This window comes from Dendrobates tinctorius, unplaced genomic scaffold (genome assembly GCF_039654945.1).
Source record: "Dendrobates tinctorius isolate UK_male_01 unplaced genomic scaffold, ASM3965494v1 ptg000473l, whole genome shotgun sequence".
Taxonomy (NCBI): Eukaryota; Metazoa; Chordata; class Amphibia; order Anura; family Dendrobatidae; genus Dendrobates; species Dendrobates tinctorius.
In genome coordinates, this window is record NW_027362135.1 from 998,672 (window position 1) to 1,020,393 (window position 21,722).

Here is a 21,722-nt window from a genome sequence, read left to right on the forward strand (position 1 = left end):
TGATCGAGATATCACACATGTCCCCCCATATATCAGATTACTGCGGAGGGTTAATATGGAGTCACATGATGGAGATATCACACATGTCCTCCCATATATCAGATTACTGCGGAGGGTTAATATGCAGTCACATGATGGAGATATCACACATGTCCTCCCATATATCAGATTACTGCGGAGGGTTAATATGCAGTCACATGATGGAGATATCACACATGTGCTCCCATATATCAGATTACTGCGGAGGGTTAATATGGGGTCACATGATGGAGATATCACACAAGTCCCCCCATATATCAGATTACTGCGGAGGGTTAATATGCAGTCACATGATGGAGATATCACACTTGTCCCCCCATATATCAGATTACTGCGGAGGGTTAATATGGAGTCACATGATGGAGATATCCCACATGTGCTCCCATATATCAGATTACTGCGGAGGGTTAATATGCAGTCACATGATCGAGATATCACACATGTCCCCCCATATATCAGATTACTGCGGAGGGTTAATATGGAGTTACATGATGGAGATATCACACATGTGCTCCCATATATCAGATTACTGCGGAGGGTTAATATGCAGTCACATGATGGAGATATCACACATGTCCTCCCATATATCAGATTACTGCGGAGGGTTAATATGCAGTCACATGATGGAGATATCACACATGTGCTCCCGTATATCAGAGTACTGCGGAGGGTTAATATGCAGTCACATGATGGAGATATCACACATGTGCTCCCATATATCAGATTACTGCGGAGGGTTAATATGCAGTCACATGATGGAGATATCACACATGTGCTCCCATATATCAGATTACTGCGGAGGGTTAATATGCGGTCACATGATGGAGATATCACACATGTGCTCCCATATATCAGATTACTGCGGAGGGTTAATATGCAGTCACATGATGGAGATATCACACATGTCCTCCCATATATCAGATTACTGCGGAGGGTTAATATGGGGTCACATGATGGAGATATCACACATGTCCCCCCATATATCAGATTACTGCGGAGGGTTAATATGGAGTCACATGATGGAGATATCACACATGTGCTCCCATATATCAGATTAATAATAATAATAATAATTTTTATTTATATAGCGCCAACATATTCCGCAGCACTTTACAATTAAGCGGGGACATGTACAGACAATAAATTCAATACAAGTTAAGACAATTCAAACAATGACATTAGGAGTGAGGTCCCTGCTCGCAAGCTTACAATCTACAAGGAAATGGGGGGACACAGTAGGTGAGAAATGCTTGTTAATTCAGGTCTGGCAATTATAATAGGGATTTTCATATAAAGCTGCATGATCCGGTCATCAGCCCGTGTGTTTAAGTGCAATAGACAAGTATCAAGTGCAGTTATGTGCATGAAGGGTGTGGAGACAGATGAATAGTAGGGTGCAGATTCAGAATAATATTTGGAAGGAGGGAACAGGGCAAAGTTAGCTTGCTGAGTAGTTGATGTGATAGGCTTCTTTGAAGAGATGGGTTTTCAAAGCGCGCTTGAATAGGTCAGGGCTAGGTATCAGTCTGATCGTCTGGGGAAGTGCATTCCAGAGAGCTGGAGCAGCACGAGAGAAGTCTTGGAGACGGAGGTGCGAGGTTCGGATTACGGGGGATGTTAGTCTTAGGTCATTTGTAGAACGGAGGGCACGTGTAGGGCGATAGACAGAGATGAGAGAGGAGATATAAGGCGGTGCAGAACAGTGGAGAGCTTTATGGGTGAGAGAGATGAGTTTATACTGGACCCTGTAGCGAATAGGTAGCCAGTGTAATGACTGGCATAAGATGGAGGCATCGGTGAAGCGGCTGGACAGAAATATGACCCTGGCTGCCGCATTCAAGATGGATTGGAGAGGAGAAAGTTTGGTAAGAGGGAGACCGATCAGAAGAGAGTTGCAGTAGTCCAGACGAGAATGAATAAGAGCGACAGTAAGAGTCTTAGCAGTTTCAAAGGTGAGAAAAGGTCGGATTCTGGAGATGTTTTTAAGATGCAGGTGACAAGAGCGACTGAGTGATCGGATGTACGGAGTAAAGGAAAGTTCAGTGTCGAATATGACCCCAAGACAGCGGGCATGCTGCTTGGGAGTTATGGTTGAACCCTCCAGGGTTATTTCGATGTTAGGTAGAGTGAGGTTAGTAGAGGGGAGAAACACAAGAAGTTCAGTTTTAGAGAGATTTAGTTTCAGATAGAGGGAGGACATGATGCTAGAGACAGCAGACAGACAATCCTTGGTATTTTGAATTAGGGTAGGGGTGATGTCAGGGGAAGAAGTGTATAATTGGGTGTCATCAGCATAGAGATGATACTGGAACCCAAATCTGCTGATTGTTTGTCCAATAGGGGCAGTGTATAAAGAGAAGAGGAGAGGGCCTAGGACTGAGCCCTGCGGGACCCCGATAGTAAGGGGACGAAAAGAGGAAGAGGAGCCGGAAAAAGATACAGTGAAGGAGCGGTCAGAGAGGTAGGAGGAGAACCAGGAGAGGGCTGTGTCCTTGAGGCCTATAGAGCGGAGCATAGTGAGGAGGAGCTGGTGATCCACAGTGTCAAATGCGGCAGAGAGATCCAGGAGAATCAGCAGGGAGCAATGACCTTTCGATTTAGCTGTTATTAAATCATTAGAGACTTTAGTGAGGGCAGTTTCAGTAGAGTGTAAAGAGCGGAAACCAGATTGTAAGGGGTCGAGAAGAGAGTTATCTGAGAGATAGCGGATTAGACGGGAGTGGACCAGGCGTTCCAGGAGTTTAGAGATGAAGGGAAGGTTAGAGACAGGTCTGTAGTTAGCAGTGCAGTTCTGGTCCAGGGATGGCTTTTTAAGTAAAGGGGTTATGATGGCATGTTTAAATGAGGAGGGAAATATACCTGAAGAAAGAGAGAGGTTAAATATTTTAGTCAGGTGAGTGGTGACCACTGGTGAGAGAGACTGCAGGAGCTGTGAAGGAATAGGGTCACTGTTGCAGGTTGTAGGCCGAGCAGAAGTGAGGAGCTTGGAAACTTCTTCTTCTGAAACAGGCTCAAAGATGTCTAGTGAGCTTGAGGTGCGGCAGAGAAGGGGATCCAGGCACTGAGGAGATAGGGCTGAGATATCCTGATGGATGTGGTTGATTTTTTCTAGGAAATAAGTGGCCAGATCCTCACCGCTGAGGTTGGTGATGGGGGCCTGTACTTTAGGTTTCAGGAGGGAGTTTAAGGTTTCAAAAAGTCGTCTTGGGTTGTTGGATAGTGAGGTGATGAGGGTGGTGAAGTAGGATTGTTTGGCCAGATGAAGGGCAGAGTTATAGGTTTTGAGCATGAACTTATAGTGGATGAAGTCTTCTGCTAAGAGAGATTTTCTCCACTGCCGCTCTGCACACCTCGAGCAGCGCTGATGGAGATATCACACATGTGCTCCCATATATCAGATTACTGCGGAGTGTTAATATGCAGTCACATGATGGAGATATCACACATGTGCTCCCATATATCAGATTACTGCGGAGTGTTAATATGCAGTCACATGATGGAGATATCACACATGTGCTCCCATATATCAGATTACTGCGGAGGGTTAATATGCGGTCACATGATGGAGATATCACACATGTGCCCCATATATCAGATTACTGCGGAGGGTTAATATGGGGTCACATGATGGAGATATCACACTTGTCCCCCCATATATCAGATTACTGCGGAGGGTTAATATGGAGTCACATGATGGAGATATCCCACATGTGCTCCCATATATCAGATTACTGCGGAGGGTTAATATGCAGTCACATGATCGAGATATCACACATGTCCCCCCATATATCAGATTACTGCGGAGGGTTAATATGGAGTCACATGATGGAGATATCACACATGTCCTCCCATATATCAGATTACTGCGGAGGGTTAATATGCAGTCACATGATGGAGATATCACACATGTCCTCCCATATATCAGATTACTGCGGAGGGTTAATATGCAGTCACATGATGGAGATATCACACATGTGCTCCCATATATCAGATTACTGCGGAGGGTTAATATGGGGTCACATGATGGAGATATCACACAAGTCCCCCCATATATCAGATTACTGCGGAGGGTTAATATGCAGTCACATGATGGAGATATCACACTTGTCCCCCCATATATCAGATTACTGCGGAGGGTTAATATGGAGTCACATGATGGAGATATCCCACATGTGCTCCCATATATCAGATTACTGCGGAGGGTTAATATGCAGTCACATGATCGAGATATCACACATGTCCCCCCATATATCAGATTACTGCGGAGGGTTAATATGGAGTTACATGATGGAGATATCACACATGTGCTCCCATATATCAGATTACTGCGGAGGGTTAATATGCAGTCACATGATGGAGATATCACACATGTCCCCCCATATATCAGATTACTGCGGAGGGTTAATATGCAGTCACATGATGGAGATATCACACATGTGCTCCCGTATATCAGAGTACTGCGGAGGGTTAATATGCAGTCACATGATGGAGATATCACACATGTGCTCCCATATATCAGATTACTGCGGAGGGTTAATATGCAGTCACATGATGGAGATATCACACATGTCCCCCCATATATCAGATTACTGCGGAGGGTTAATATGGAGTCACATGATGGAGATATCACACATGTGCTCCCATATATCAGATTACTGCGGAGGGTTAATATGCAGTCACATGATGGAGATATCACACATGTGCTCCCATATATCAGATTACTGCGGAGTGTTAATATGGAGTCACATGATGGAGATATCACACATGTGCTCCCATATATCAGATTACTGCGGAGGGTTAATATGCAGTCACATGATGGAGATATCACACTTGTCCCCCCATATATCAGATTACTGCGGAGGGTTAATATGGAGTCACATGATGGAGATATCACACATGTGCTCCCATATATCAGATTACTGCGGAGGGTTAATATGCAGTCACATGATGGAGATATCACACATGTCCTCCCATATATCAGATTACTGCGGAGTGTTAATATGCAGTCACATGATGGAGATATCACACTTGTCCCCCCATATATCAGATTACTGCGGAGGGTTAATATGGAGTCACATGATGGAGATATCACACATGTGCTCCCATATATCAGATTACTGCGGAGTGTTAATATGCAGTCACATGATGGAGATATCACACATGTGCTCCCATATATCAGATTACTGCGGAGGGTTAATATGCAGTCACATGATGGAGATATCACACATGTGCTCCCATATATCAGATTACTGCGGAGGGTTAATATGCAGTCACATGATGGAGATATCACACATGTCCTCCCATATATCAGATTACTGCGGAGGGTTAATATGGAGTCACATGATGGAGATATCACACATGTGCTCCCATATATCAGATTACTGCGGAGGGTTAATATGCAGTCACATGATGGAGATATCACACATGTGCTCCCATATATCAGATTACTGCGGAGGGTTAATATGGAGTCACATGATGGAGATATCACACATGTGCTCCCATATATCAGATTACTGCGGAGGGTTAATATGCAGTCACATGATGGAGATATCACACATGTCCTCCTATATATCAGATTACTGCGGAGGGTTAATATGCAGTCACATGATGGAGATATCACACATGTGCTCCCATATATCAGAGTACTGCGGAGGGTTAATATGGAGTCACATGATGGAGATATCACACATGTCCTCCCATATATCAGATTACTGCGGAGGGTTAATATGGAGTCACATGATGGAGATATCACACATGTCCTCCCATATATCAGATTACTGCGGAGGGTTAATATGGAGTCACATGATGGAGATATCACACATGTCCCCCCATATATCAGATTACTGCGGAGGGTTAATATGCAGTCACATGATGGAGATATCACACATGTCCCCCCATATATCAGATTACTGCGGAGGGTTAATATGCAGTCACATGATGGAGATATCACACATGTCCCCCCATATATCAGATTACTGCGAAGGGTTAATATGGAGTCACATGATGGAGATATCACACATGTCCTCCCATATATCAGATTACTGCGGAGGGTTAATATGGAGTCACATGATGGAGATATCACACATGTCCCCCCATATATCAGATTACTGCGGAGGGTTAATATGCAGTCACCTGATGGAGATATCACACATGTCCCCCCATATATCAGATTACTGCGGAGGGTTAATATGCAGTCACATGATGGAGATATCACACATGTGCTCCCATATATCAGATTACTGCGAAGGGTTAATATGGAGTCACATGATGGAGATATCACACATGTCCTCCCATATATCAGATTACTGCGGAGGGTTAATATGGAGTCACATGATGGAGATATCACACATGTGCTCTCATATATCAGATTACTGCGGAGGGTTAATATGGAGTCACATGATGGAGATATCACACATGTCCTCCCATATATCAGATTACTGCGGAGGGTTAATATGCAGTCACATGATGGAGATATCACACATGTCCCCCCATATATCAGATTACTGCGGAGGGTTAATATGGAGTCACATGATGGAGATATCACACATGTGCTCCCATATATCAGATTACTGCGGAGTGTTAATATGCAGTCACATGATGGAGATATCACACATGTCCCCCCATATATCAGATTACTGCGGAGGGTTAATATGGAGTCACATGATGGAGATATCACACATGTGCTCCCATATATCAGATTACTGCGGAGGGTTAATATGCAGTCACATGATCGAGATATCACACATGTCCCCCCATATATCAGATTACTGCGGAGGGTTAATATGGAGTCACATGATGGAGATATCACACATGTCCTCCCATATATCAGATTACTGCGGAGGGTTAATATGCAGTCACATGATGGAGATATCACACTTGTCCCCCCATATATCAGATTACTGCGGAGGGTTAATATGGAGTCACATGATGGAGATATCACACATGTGCTCCCATATATCAGATTACTGCGGAGGGTTAATATGCAGTCACATGATGGAGATATCACACATGTCCTCCCATATATCAGATTACTGCGGAGTGTTAATATGCAGTCACATGATGGAGATATCACACATGTGCTCCCGTATATCAGAGTACTGCGGAGGGTTAATATGCAGTCACATGATGGAGATATCACACATGTCCTCCCATATATCATAGAATCATAGAATCGTAGAGTTGGAAGGGACCTCCTGGGCCATCTGGTCCAACCCCCTGCTCAAAGCAGGATTCGCTAAATCATCCCAGTTAGATGTCTGTCCAGCCTCTGTTTGAAGACTTCCATTGAAGGAGAACTCACCACTTCTCGTGGCAGCCTGTTCCACTCATTGATCACTCTAACTGTCAAAAAGTTTTTTCTAATATCTAATCTGTGTCTCCTCCCATTCAGCTTCATCCCATTGCTTCTAGTCTTTCCTTGTGCAAATGAGAATAAAGTTGATCCTTCTACAATGTGACAGCCCTTTAGATATTTGTAGACAGCTATTAAGTCTCCTCTCAGTCTTCTCTTTTGCAAACTAAACATTCCCAAATCCTGCAACCTTTCCTCATAAGACAGGGTTTGCAGACCGGTCACCATTCTGGTCGCTCTTTTCTGAACTTGCTCCAGTTTGTTGATGTCTTTTTTAAAATGTGGTGCCCAAAATTGGACACAATATTCCAGATGAGGTCTGACCAAAGAGGAGTAGAGGGAAATAATTACTTCACGTGATCTAGACTGTATGCTTCTGTTAATACATCCTAGAATTGCATTTGCCTTTTTTGCTGCTGCATCACACTGTTGACTCATATTCAGTCTGTGATCTATTAGTATACCCAAGTCTTTTTCACATGTGCTGTCACTTAGCCCTATTCCTCCCATTCTATATATGCTTTTTTCATTTTTATTGCCCAGATGTAGTACTTTGCATTTCTCCCTGTTAAAAACCATTCTGTTAGTTGCTGCCCACTTCTCCAGTTTATTTAAATCTTTTTGAATCCTCTCTCTCTCTTCTCTAGTATTAGCTATCCCTCCTAGCTTTGTGTCATCAGCAAATTTAATCAGTTTACCCTCAATTCCTTCATCTAAATCGTTGATAAAGATGTTGAACAATACAGGGCCCAGGACAGAGCCCTGTGGTACCCCACTTGAGACATTCTTCCAACTGGATGTGCAGCCATTTACGACCACTCTTTGGGTCCGATCACTAAGCCAGTTATGAATATCAGATTACTGCGGAGTGTTAATATGCAGTCACATGATGGAGATATCACACTTGTCCCCCCATATATCAGATTACTGCGGAGGGTTAATATGCAGTCACATGATGGAGATATCACACTTGTCCCCCCATATATCAGATTACTGCGGAGGGTTAATATGCAGTCACATGATGGAGATATCACACTTGTCCCCCCATATATCAGATTACTGCGGAGGGTTAATATGGAGTCATTTCCAGTAGTGTGTGTCACACAGGCCCCCTCAGATATATGTTTTACTCCTGCAACTTGGGGTTCCGCCCATTCTGGAAGCTTAGGCTCCGAGCTAGTTAGCTTTTCTCCCTGCTGGGCTGCGCTCTATCTAAGCTCCTGAGAGTCCTTTTTCGGTGCCAGCTGGTTCTGCCGTCTATCAGCTCCTGCTTTTCCCGTCTTTATCTTAGTGTGATGTCGTCTTTTTTTATGATTGTCCAGCACCAAATTTCTGAATTTGACTTTGATTTCTGAAAACTGCCCTCGCGTGACGACCCTTCTTGCCTCCAGGTGTTCCTCCGGTTAGCAGTTGACTCTATGGCCCCAATCCTAAGGCCCCTTTGTAATTTCAGATACCTAGACAGTGGCTAAAGGGTGAAGACCGGGGCAACCCTGGGATGTGGTAGATGGAGTGTCTTGCGCTAATCCCGTCCGTGGAAGCTCCATTAACAGCTGACAAGATACCTCAAACCTTGCACCGGTAACAGGTCTCCTCAGTATAAGCCAAGTAGTGTAGCTACCGGGGGGGCAGAGGGGGCGTGACCCCGGGCCCCGCGCTCTGAGGGGGCCCACGGTAAGCTTTGGGTTGTGGACGGGTTTTCGGATGTTTCTTCCAATATGTCATACGTCTTCTTGATTGGTCTTCTATGTTTCAGCCTCAGGATATGGACGGGCCGTTGTGATGTCTCAGTGATGATTCTCCTCGACAATGCACATTATAGATGGGGGGCATGTTGTTCACAATGGGGCAGTAGATAAGTGACAGTAATAAGTGAGAGTACAAGGCCAGGATGGCTTCAGGAGATATCTCAGACATGCACATGGAGGTGCTCCACTGCTTGGTGTTCCAGTCTCAGTCTGAAGGCTCCTACTAGCTGCTGCTCAGCATGGATTTCTCTCCAGCGTTGCCCTTTCCCACTATTGTAGGCCTGCGTCTGTCACAGAGGAGTTGATGAATATTTCATTAGCAGCGGGCCGTGCTCCGCAGGCCTCCTCCATGGTCCTGGATGTGTTGTGCTGCTCTGCCGTGTACTACTATTAGTATGATCAGAGAGATGAGGGTCATGGTGAGCGCTATGGGGGGCACTTACATCACCTCCTTGATATTGCTGTAGTTTTACATCTTCAGTGGTGTGTGTGACTTTTCGGATTAGTGGCGCCTGAGCGCTTCTTAGGCCTCATACTCACTGGCGATAAAATCGGACGATTGCAATCCGATTTTAAATCGGATTGCACTCTGACCAATGTTAGTGAATGGGTGACATCTCACTTGCGATTTTTTTTTCTCATCCAAAATCGGACTGAGAAAAAAATCGCAGCATGCTGCGATTTTCGCCAATGGCTGCGATTAAAAAAAGGACCAAAAACGGACCATCCGTTTTTCATCCGTTTTAAACGGATACATCACCATTCTGTGGCATAGAACACTGTAAATGGTCCTGTAAATGATTGTAGAAAAATCCTTGCTGCGAAAAAAAACGGATTGCAAATGGATGTAAAACGGAAGGAAAACGGATAGAAAACGGATGGAAAGATTAAAAATCGCATGCCACTTGCATAGCACTCCACCCTTTTTTACAGTCCAGAAATTGGACCGTTTTTTTAATCGCCAATGGGTATGAGGCCTTATCATATGAATTGGATAGAACTGCGGTCACATCCGCTTCCTAAACCGTGCATTGTACCTTTTCGCCCAGTGTCACTCACCATTGCAGTGCTCATAGGTGTCATGTGCTGGAATCGGAGGGGAATTTCCTAGATGAACAAATGCAGCTGGCGGCCTCAGGATAACAGCTGCATGCATATCTTTAGCACTTTGCATGGCTGGCGGTACAACGACAATGCTGCATGGCTGCCGGTACTGTTACCATGCTGCATGGTTGCCAATAGCAGGAATTTCTGTCTCCATGAAATCAGATGATCTCTAATTACCAGTAACCTGTCTGTCTCTTTGGGGTTTCCTTTTTCTTCCTCTACTCCCCATCCGTCACAGCTGTCCAGAGGACATGACAGAGGACATCGGCAGCGGGGGAGGGGCAGGAACTGCTACTTATTGCTCCCCGGGGGTGAGTACCCAAGATGCATCATGGAATACATTTATATACAGGATATAAGCCAAAACTGCAAGGTGGGAGCTTGTCCTCACGAGCTCTTCATAGGTTGTGTGCAAATTGTATCATGTGGCTGTGCTCACTCTACTGGGACCAAATGAGTTGCACTCATGAGTCTTCAGAGAGCTTAGTTCTGGTATTTTTGTATTTTCTTGTCACTTGGGTTGGAAGCAGACATGAGGGCCTCTACATTACTACGTACATATCTAGTGTCAGAAGCAGCAGCGACCAAGACGCAATCAGCTATTAATAGGAGGTATATGTTTAGGATAGGGTAAGTTCTGGATGGAGCAAATTGCTGTCTACAGTTATTCATTTTTGTTTTTACTGCAGAAAAGACATTTGATTTAAGCGAGAGGATTGTTAATTCTGGCTTATAGCAGAGTTCTCTCTCAATAGCATTTGTCAGGTGTATGGCTTTTTCTGGCCTTTTGCTTCCCTTCCCACATTGTTCTAGTGTAAAGCTCTCCTGATGAGTGTAGCAAGGCGACTTCCAAATACATGTTTTCCAGTCTTCGTAAGGTGCACCCCATCTCCAGCAAGTAGTCCATCGTATAGGTAATTCACTCCGTGATCCAGAAATCCAAATCCTTGCTGACTACACCATTGATGTAGCCAGTTGTTCACCTGCAGAATCTTATTCCACCTCCTTGTTCCATGGCCATCCACTGGGAGGATGGAAGAGAAGACCACCTGCGCTCCCAGTTCTTTCACTTTCTTACCTAAGTTTTCAAAGTCTCTGCAGATGGTTTCCAGGTCGTTTCTTGCGGTGTCATTTGTGCCCACATGTATTAGCAGGAATGGGTAGTCATCTGTAGGTCTGAAGATGGTTTATAAACTGTCAGCCCTGCATTGACAAACAAACTTGCTACACCATGATCTAAGCATGGCGTAGCAAGTTTGCTATCTCTGGTGACCCGAATGTCGTCATGACTACATTGGGTCACCATAGCAAAGATTGGGCCCCATAATGACGCCAATTGGAGAGCAGAGGGGGCTCCCTCCATCTGCATGCCTGCTTAATGCTGCGACCCATAACGATGTCAGCATTTAACGGGCTAAAGCGCCGGAGCGGTTTGGGCACCACTCCAGGCACTATGTGCCGGGTGTCAGCTCTCAGAACCAGCTGGCACTCCGTGGCAATTGCACAGCCTCCTGTGCACAGGAGATCGCCATGACACTTGTATACTGCAAATGTTGGGAAGGGGTTAAAGGGCATCTTTCAGTTGCATCAACCATCCTATGGCATCTAAATGGGAATGCAGGTAATAGGAAACTGAATAATCCCGTGATATGTGCGATGTGATGTCTTATTCCATTGAAATCCATGTTTTTTCTTATATGTAAATGAGCTGGTAAGATCTATGGGTGGGACACTGATCTACATGAGACTCTGTCTCCAGAGTGTATTTTAAATGACAGGGGACATTACCAATGTGAGACATGTAATGAATGACACTTTGCTCTGATAATCACTGCAGGGAGATCAAGACTAACGCAATAACAAGTGAAGTTTGTTTTATTACAAACATGTGCATCAGCAGGAGTCCTCTCATAGTGCTGGCAGCTCTGCTGCAAAGCTGTGTCTGATTATAACCACCGCAGTACAACAGAGTTGACCCTTTCCTCATTGCAAACACATTTGCAGTGATGTCCGCTCTGCCTCTCACCCCCAGCTGGTTGTCTGTGAGGTGGAAGCTAAAAGCAGTATGAAAGGACAACCAATTGCATTACAAATGTATCTGTACAGCAGAACTGAACTTGGTGTCTTTTCTTTGTTAGCTCTGCTGTACTGTGTTAGTTTGGATCTCACTGTAGAACTGTGTGCCAGCATGAAAAGCATGAAAGTGGCTAACACGGTACCAAACCACTTTTTTCGTTTTACAGTTATGTGTATCACACTGGTAACTTTCCCTTTTATTTAAAATAAACTGGAGGTGAAGTCTCAGGGAGATCTATACCCAGTCCATAAATCTTAACAACTCATGCATGTAAGAAAAGTGTGGATTTCTCTGGAATAACATATCGAATTGCAGATATCATAGCATTTTTTTTAGCTTCCTATGAAATGCATATCCATATAGACGGCTCAGGAGAGACAATCACTGACACATTCCCTTCAACATAGTAACATAGTTAGCAAGGCTGTCACGATAATCTGAATATGACCTATGATTTCCCGTATCAACACACTTTCCAGAACTTTCTGCTACAGTCATAGCTGCACTGAGACAAGCAACCCCCCTCCTTCTCCCCACTCAGCCCTACACACACACACACACACACACACACACACACACACACACGCTGCAGAGGTGACCCCCCCCCCCCCCCCCCCGCAGCCCCTGCACCAAGGGAGCTCTCTTCACTCGCTTGCCTGTAACCCTACACTCTTTCCTCTTCCCCCTCCCGAAGGAATGTTAATTAGCCAAGAGAGAGAGCTTCCTTTGTCCCAAAAACCATGTGCTTTTCCTTGGTATATATGGGAGATAGTAAAGAGGGCATAACTCGGGCCAAATCAGTGACAAAAATATGAAAATTACATATCTGGAACGTGCGTTGACTGAGCTTCGTAGCCAGTGTTTTTCCCGGTTCCAGCGCTTCTGAACAGAGTTGAATAGACAGGCTGTGTTTGGAGTCAAAAGTAAGCTAATTTCAAGCCAAGATAAGTGATGGGTCTGCCTTTATTCTGCTAGGTTCTCCAGCCCAGTTATGTGGCCGAGAAGGTTTCAGAACCAAAATTGCAACTTAGATAAAAGGAGAGGATACTGGTAACTCAACCCCAATACGTGATGTCACAGCCTACAAGTATAAGTTACTGCCAGTTAGCCCAGCCCTCAGTTGCTGCCTTGAAGCTTTTGCATCAAGACCCTCTATGCGTTTTGATGTGTTGCCCCTCCCCCCAGCCTGATTAGCCTGGAATGATCTAAGCCAGGGGTCCCCAACCGCCGGTCTGCGGCCCAGCACCGGGCCGCTGCAGTGCCCTTGCCGGTCCGTGGACACAAGGGGAGCCAGGGGCGGTAGGTGGCGTAGCGGGGGCTGGGGCGGCGCGCAGCAGTTCTTAGCGGCGGCCAGGGAGCGATCCAAGCAGCTCCGCTGCCTGCAAGAGGGAATAGCAGGAGCGGAGCTGCAAGGACCCGTCCACTGCGTCCAGCTTCCTGCCCGCCGCCCGCGCTTCCTGTCTCTGACTGACACAGAGAGGAGCGCGGCCGCTGCTGTGTCAGAGCGAGAAAGCGCGGGCGGCGGGCAGGTGAGAGGAGAGAGGTGGTGTGTGTATGTATGTATAATGTGTGTGTGTGTGTGTATGTATGTCTGTCTGTGTGTGTACATGTATGTCTGTGTGTGTGTGTGTGTGTGTGTGTGTATGTGTGTTGGTCTGTGTTTGTGTAGCCTGGCCCTGGAGGAGATGGGGACATGAGGAGAAGACCGTGAGGGGAGTGATGGAGAGATGGCAGTGATGGGGTGCAGGCAATGATGGGGAGAGGGGAGTGATGGGGTGAAGGCAATGATGGGGAGAAGGGAGTGATGGGGTGAAGGCAGTGATGGAGAGAAGGGAGTGATGGGGTGAAGGCAATGATGGGGAGAAGGGGGTGATGAAGCACTCATTCAAAACCTATGGTGAGTTGAGTCACATTATAAATGTTATTTAATTATAAGTATGCACTGCTACACTACAACCGTCCATAGCCCCGCCCCCTTATGACAAAAGCCCTGCCCCTGCCACACCTCCATCCCCGCCCTGCCGGGCCATGGAAGAATGGTCTTGCTTGAAACCGGTCCCTGGTGCAAAAAAGGTTGGGGACCACTGATCTAAGCAGCATGTGAGTGTTTATTCCTGTTTTCATCCTCTTTATTTTGTAATTGCTTTGTACATACTTTAATTGTCTCATATTGTAAAATCTTTTTATGCCTTCTGTAAACACTGCCTACCTTTTTGGAGTAAAATATAAAATTATTAGTTTCATTTCTCCATGTTCCATACCGAATTTTCACGTGTCTGAAGTTAAGTACGCTACTAATTTGGGTTGGCTTCGTACCCCTTTATTAATTTGGAAATATTAATAGAGTAATCGGAGCTGGTGGCAGTGAAGTGTGTTCTGGGCTAGGTGGGTAAGCTGGCAGTGACGGAATGGGTTTTATAAGCGGATTGTTTGGCTGCGGCCAGAGCATTTATAATTCCCTCGCTGCAGCGTGCCTGATAGCCAGTCCACAGTAAGCGGCCCATCCGCGACCAAATACCTATCTTAGGTGCAGTTCCCTGACTGACCTGAGGGTAAGGTGGGCGCCGGAGAGCTGCGAGTTACAAAACGGAACTAGAAAGTGGGATATACATAAATCCCTGCAGTTCGTGACATATTGTGGCAGCAGTGGGATAACTACAATAAGCCCTTGCAGTAAATTGATAGGTCAATAGCCTTGTTTGTGTTTTCATCACATCGTTGTCAGCGGTGGCATAACTAAGATAAGCCCCCCTGCACATGTGATAGCCGTGTGCGGCCAAAGGTCACCCCCTTTTCATGACATTTGGTGGCAGAGCGGTGGAATCATAGAGCATTAGTGATCTAATTTGAGCAATCATTCCTCTCACTAAAACTTGCACAGTTCTTACGAGGACCCTGCAGCAATAGTTTGGAGAACGAAACTCAGTGTTTAGTAGTCCTGAGACAATTGTGTGTACTTGCAATTACCCCCTCCCTTCTCTTTGTTTTTCTATGCTCTTTTATTTGGCAACCATGGCTACGATGGGAGCAGAGTGGTATAAGCAGCATAAGAAGGACACTTTTGCTGCCCTTTGTGGGTTGTGGCGGATCGACACCACAAACAAAAACAAAGACCAACTGGTTGCGGCTCTGGTGCGACGGGAAAACGCCCAGAGCCCAGCGGGCGAAGAAGCCGGCCCCATCGACAATGGTGCTGCAGCAGAGGCTCCACCCCTGAACGCTGACCCCACTTGCACCCAGGGCAGATTGGACCCCTACCTGCAAGCGGCCTTGGACGAACTTGCCGCCGAAGACAATGATGGACATGGGAGGCTGATCCAGCAATACTGGCAGGAGGCCCAAGCCAAGCAGGAGGCACAGAGAGCCAAGCGGGAGGCTGAAAGAGCCGAGCGCCAAGCCCAGCGAGACCTCGAATTGGAGGTGCTCCGGCAGGGGGGAATACTCTCCACAGCCTGGAGCCAGGAGCCCAACAGCGCTCAGATTCCGAAGCCCCGACAAGAGCATTTTCTCGTCGATGGAAAAGGACAGGGACTTGGACAATTTTCTGCGTGCCTTTGAGAAAGCCTGCAGACAGTGCCAGCTGCCTGCGGACCAATTGGCCATGTACTTGACCCCAGGGCTAAAAGGCTAAGCCCTGGAGGCATTTGCTTCTCTTCCGCCAGACCAAGATGACAATTATGAGGCCATTAAGCAGGCCCTGATCGCCAAATACCAGCTAACCCCTGAGGTATACCGCAAGAAGTTCTGGAACCTCCAACTTGGCCCACACGACAGTTATAATGATGTTGTGCAAGGACTCAGGATCCACTTTGACCAGTGGATCCAAGGACTGTCAGTGAACACCTTTGAGCTGCTGAGGGACCTGATGATCAAAGACCAGTTCTTTGCCCAGCTGAGGTCCGACAGTTTGTACTGGACCGAGAGCCAACAGATGCGAACAAAGCAGCGCAGATCGCAGATACCTGAGGCCAAACGGAAATTGGAGACACGGAAGCCAGTCACCGCCAGCTGGAGAGGGGGTAAGCCTGCAACCAACCCCAGTGCCCCTGCCAGCCAACACCCCGGAGGCCCTGTCTCTTTTGCTAATACCAGGCCTACTTCAGACACTCGCAAGTGTTTTGTCTGCAATCGGACTGGTCATATCAGTGCCACCTGTCCGGAGAGGCAGATGAGCCCCCCAGCCAAGGCCTCCGGGCCCAACGCATCCGTTCTTTTGGTGGGTGGGGTGTTTGTGAGGATTGATGACAACGTGCAGCACGTCCGTGTGGGGACTAGTCTCGCTAGAGGCCTCAAGGACACCGGGGCCGAACAAACCCTCATCCAGACTGGCGGCCCCTGAAGAGGTGATTGATGGAAAAACCCTGTCACCGGGATTGGGGGCGTCCGCTGCCCCTTGCCGATGGCCCGAGTTTTCATTGATTGGGGTGGCGGGAGCGGGGTGAAGGAAGTGGGGGTGTCCGAAAACCTGCACACTGATGTTTTGTTGGTGACTGATTTGGGGAGGATGGTTGCATACTACGTCCCTGACACCCCTCCCCAATCTGATAAGGGTAATGCTAATCCTGATGATGGGAAACTGAATGTGTTACCTGACAATGCTTTATTGAGTAATGATGCATCTGTTTTCCCTAGGAATGATGCTGATAATGATGTATAGTTGTGGCTAAAAGTATTGACACTCCTGCAATTCTATCAGATAATACTCAGTTTCTTCCTGAAAATGATTGCAAACACAAATTCTTTGGTATTATTATCTTCATTTACTTTGTCTTAAATGAAAAAAACACAAAAGAGAATGAAGCAAAAAGCAAAACATTGATCATTTCACACAAAACTCCAAAAATGGGCCAGACAAAAGTATTGGCACCCTCAGCCTAATACTTGGTTGCACAACCTTTAGCCAAAATAACTGCGACCAACCGCTTCCGGTAACCATCGATGAGTTTCTTACAATGCTCTGCTGGAATTTTAGACCATTCTTCTTTGGCAAACTGCTCCAGGTCCCTGATATTTGAAGGGTGCCTTCTCCAAACTTCCATTTTTAGATCTCTCCACAGGTGTTCTATGGGATTCAGGTCTGGACTCATTGCTGGCCACCTTAGAGGTCTCCAGTGCTTTCTCTCAAACCATTTTCTAGTGCTTTTTGAAGTGTGTTTTGGGTCATTGTCCTTCTGGAAGACCCATGACCTCTGAGGGAGACCCAGCTTTCTCACACTGGGCCCTACAGTATGCTGCAAAATTTGTTGGTAGTCTTCTGACTTCATAATTCCATGCACACGGTCAAGCAGTCCAGTGCCAGAGGCAGCAAAGCAACCCCAAAACATCAGGGAACCTCCACCATGTTTGACTGTAGGGACCGTGTTCTTTTCTTTGAAAGCCTCTTTTTTTCTTCTGTAAACTCTATGTTGATGCCTTTGCCCAAAAAGCTCTACTTTTGTCTCATCTGACCAGAGAACATTCTTCCAAAACGTTTTAGGCTTTTTCAGGTAAGTTTTGGCAAACTCCAGCCTGGCTTTTTTATGTCTCGGGGTAAGAAGTGGGGTCTTCCTGGGTCTCCTACCATACAGTCCCTTTTCATTCAGACGCCGACGGATAGTACGGGTTGACACTGTTGTACCCTCAGACTGCAGGGCAGCTTGAACTTCTTGTTTGGATGTTAGTCGAGGTTCTTTATCCAACATCTGCACAATCTTGCGTTGAAATCTTTTGTCAATTTTTCTTTTCCCCCCACATCTAGGGAGGTTAGCCACAGTGCCATGGGCTTTAAACTTCTTGATGACACTGCGCACTGTAGACACAGGAACATTCAGGTCTTTGGAGATGGACTTGTAGCCTTGAGATTGCTCATGCTTCCTCACAATTTGGTTTCTCAAGTCCTCAGACAGTTCTTTGGTCTTCTTTCTTTTCTCCATGCTCAATGTGGTACACACAAGGACACAGGACAGAGGTTGAGTCAACTTTAATCCATGTCAACTGGCTGCAAGTGTGATTTAGTTATTGCCAACACCTGTTAGGTGCCACAGGTAAGTTACAGGTGCTGTTAATTACACAAATTAGAGAGGCATCACATGATTTTCTGAACAGTGCCAATACTTTTGTCCACCCTCTTTTTTATGTTTGGTGTGGAATTATATCCAATTTGGCTTTAGGATAACTCTTTTTGTGTTTTTTCATTTAAGACAAATTAAATGAAGATAATAATAACAAAGAATTTGTGTGTGCAATCATTTTCAGGAAGAAACTGAGTATTATCTGACAGAATTGCAGGGGTGTCAGTACTTTTGGCCACAACTGTAAATATGCCTACTGAATCAGATAACCATTTTTCCGAAACGGTAGATGTGTCCACAGGTACAGGAGTGCTCAGCCACATCGCTCTGCGGAGTGAGACGGCTGAGGAACCCCTAGCAGGAGCAAGCATCCGTGCTACAAGAAATGGGGGGGTGCATGGGGACTGTGAGTAAGGTGATGCGATGCAACTGACTAGTGCCACCGAGGAAGGTAACTGGCCCATAAGTAACACTGCTCCTGAAATGTTGGGGGTGGATGGGGAGGTAGCGCCCATAGCAGCGCCGGCTGGTGGGTCTGTAGGAATCCCTGGGGAGACAGCCTACATAGCCGCTGTCACCTGCAGTCAGAGTGCCCGGAACGCAGGTAGCGCCCTGCCTTCTGGACCCTCCTCCACCTCAGGAGTGAATGAACCAGAGGTGAACCCAGAACAGGTTCCAGAGGGTCCCAGTGAGGAGGGGACCTTGGTGTCGCTTCTGTCTGCCTCCAGCCAGGAGTTCCAGGCCGCTCTGCACTCAGATGCGAGCCTTGAGAGGTAAAGATACCTCGCCGAGACACCCACCTCCATTGACTGATAAGGAGAGGGTGTTCTGGGAACGAGGAAGGTTGTACCGGGAGACAGTAACCGGAGAATCCCAAAAGAAGGGAAAGACAGCTGGTCGACAACTATCAATTTAGGGCTGAGTTGTTATGGATTGCCCATGAGATTCCACTTGCTGGACACTTGGGGATCAGCAAAACTAAGGCCCAGCTGTCTCAACACTTCTATTGGCCCAAGATGGGGACAAATGTGACCAACTACTGCAGCTCCTGTACCACCTGTCAAAGGGTGGGTAAGGCGGAGCCTGCTCTTAAGGCTCCCCTGATCCCTTTGCCAGTGATAGAGGAGCCTTTCCAGAGATTCGGGTGGACATTGTGGGCCCGTTGGCCGTCCCCAGCAGCTCTGTAAAGCGATACATCCTCATCGTAGTAGACTACGCTACTCAGAGGCAGTAGCTCTGTCTTCAACCAGGGTGGATAAGGTAGCGGATGCATTGGTGACCATCTTTTCAAGAGTAGGATTTCCCAGGGAGATGCTTACCGATCAAGGTACCCAATTCATGTCTCGCTGTCTGCTGCGGCTCTGAAGTACGCATCTACTCGGTTGCTGCCCGCTCCACAGGTATCTTTGAGCACTGTTTCGCTTTACTCAGGACACGCGCACTGGCTCAGTGAGCAAGTTCAGTGCGGTGTTCCTGACACTCGCCTAATGAAGCCTCTCTGTAAGAAAATGCAGGTGAATGCTTCAACGGTACCCTCAAACAGATGCTCCGCCTGCTGATTGAGACCCAAAGGCGCAACTGGGAGCGGTACCTCCCACACCTGCTATTCGCTTACCGAGAAGTTCCACAGACCTCGACGGGGTTCTCCCCCTTCAAGCTCCTGTATGGCAGGCAAGTCCGGGGACCCCTTGGGTTGGTAAGAGAATCCTGGGAAGATGAGCCGAACCCTTCTGAAGTGTCCATTGTGGATTATGTCATGCGCTTCCGTGACAAGATGCAGACCTTGACGCAGTTGGTGGATGACAACATGGCGCAGGCTCAGGCTGACCAGAAGCACTGGTACGACGAGAACACCCGGGAGCGGACATACCAGGTGGGTCAAAAGGTGTGGGTACTGGTCCCTGTACCAAAGGATAAGCTTCGGGCAGCAGGTTATGCGCCAAGAGATTGATGAGATGTTACATCTAGGGGTGATTCAACGGTCCAAGACTGCGTGCGCCTCACCTGTAGTTCTCGTGCCCAAAAAGGATCGGACCACCTGGTTCTGCGTGGACTACAGGGGGCGCAACGCCATCTCAACCTCTGATGCACACCAAGTGCCGCATATCAAGGATCTGCTTGAGCGGTTGGTGAATGCAAAATACATATCCATCATGGATTTGAGTCATGGATACTGGCAGATTCCCCTGAGCCCTGTGGCGCAGGAGAGATCCGCCTTTATCACCCCCTTGGGACTGTACGAGTCCACGGTCATGCCCTTCGGCATGAAAAATGCCCCTGCCACTTTCCAGCGAATGGTCAACCACCTGCTTCGGGGACTGGAGAACGCCTGTATGTCTTCCACCAGCAGCTCAACCCAGTCACCTACGTGGTCCCGCTTGACCACGCGCGGGGTAGGCGCAAGGCTTTTCACATCAACATGATGAAGGCTCATTGCAAACATGAAGCCTGCGTCCTACCGGTCTGCAACCTGCCCGAGGACCGGGAGAAAGACCCCCTCCCGGACATGCTGGCCCAAGCCAACGCCGGTGGGTCCATTGAGGACATGGAGGTAAGTGCCTCACTATCCAAATCCCAGTGGTCGCAGCTGCGATCCACGCTGGAACCCTTCCGGGCCGTGTTTTCCAACCGACCTGGAAGGACTGAGTTAGCGGTCCACGAAGTGGACACCGGGAATCATGCCCCACTACCGCGAACACCTTATCGGATCTCTGAGGAGGTGCAGCAGGTTATGCACCAAGAGAGCGATGAGATGTTACAGCTAGGGGTGATTCAACGGTCCAAGAGTGCGTGGGCCTCACCTGTAGTTCTCGTGCCCAAAAAGGATCGGACTAACTGGTTCTGCGTGGACTACAGGGGGCTCAACGCCATCGCAACCTCTGATGCACACCAAATGCCGCACATCGAGGATCTGCTTGAGCGGTTGGTGAATGCAAAATATCCATCAAGGATTTGAGTCAGGCATACTGGCAGATTCCACTGAGCCCTGCGGCGCAGGAGAGATTCGCCTTTATCACCCCCTTGGGACTGTACGAGTCCACGGTCATGCCCTTCGGCAAGAAAAATGCCCCTGCCACTTTCCAGCGGATGGTCAACCAGCTGCTTCGGGGACTGGAAAAATACGCCGTGGCGTACCTGGATGACATTGCCGTCTTCAGTTCCACCTGGGAGGAACACCTTCAGCACCTCCAGGAGGTGCTCAATTGTATTCTCCAGGCAGACCTGACCATCAAACCGGGAAAGTGACAAATGGGCATGATCAAGGTCCACTACCTGGGACGCCGGGTAGGCGGGGGTTCCATGAGTCCAGAGCCTGAGAAAGTGGATGCAATAGTGTCCTGGCCCACCCC

The 21,722-nt window shown here is 47.3% G+C and overlaps 1 protein-coding gene across 4 annotated transcripts in view; it reads left to right on the top strand.

Moving 5' to 3' along the window:
• Nucleotides 1-21,722, top strand: part of KCNC1 (potassium voltage-gated channel subfamily C member 1) — a 206,368-nt gene that overhangs the window by 81,803 nt on the left and 102,843 nt on the right. Inside the window, exon 2 of one of the 4 annotated variants that reach the window (XM_073564692.1) lies at nt 10,484-10,556. The exons of the other annotated variants lie outside the window; for them this stretch is intronic. Within the exon in view, the coding sequence (XP_073420793.1) occupies nt 10,484-10,556 (73 nt within the window). The remainder of the gene's footprint in view (nt 1-10,483; nt 10,557-21,722) is intronic. 4 annotated transcript variants of the gene reach the window in all.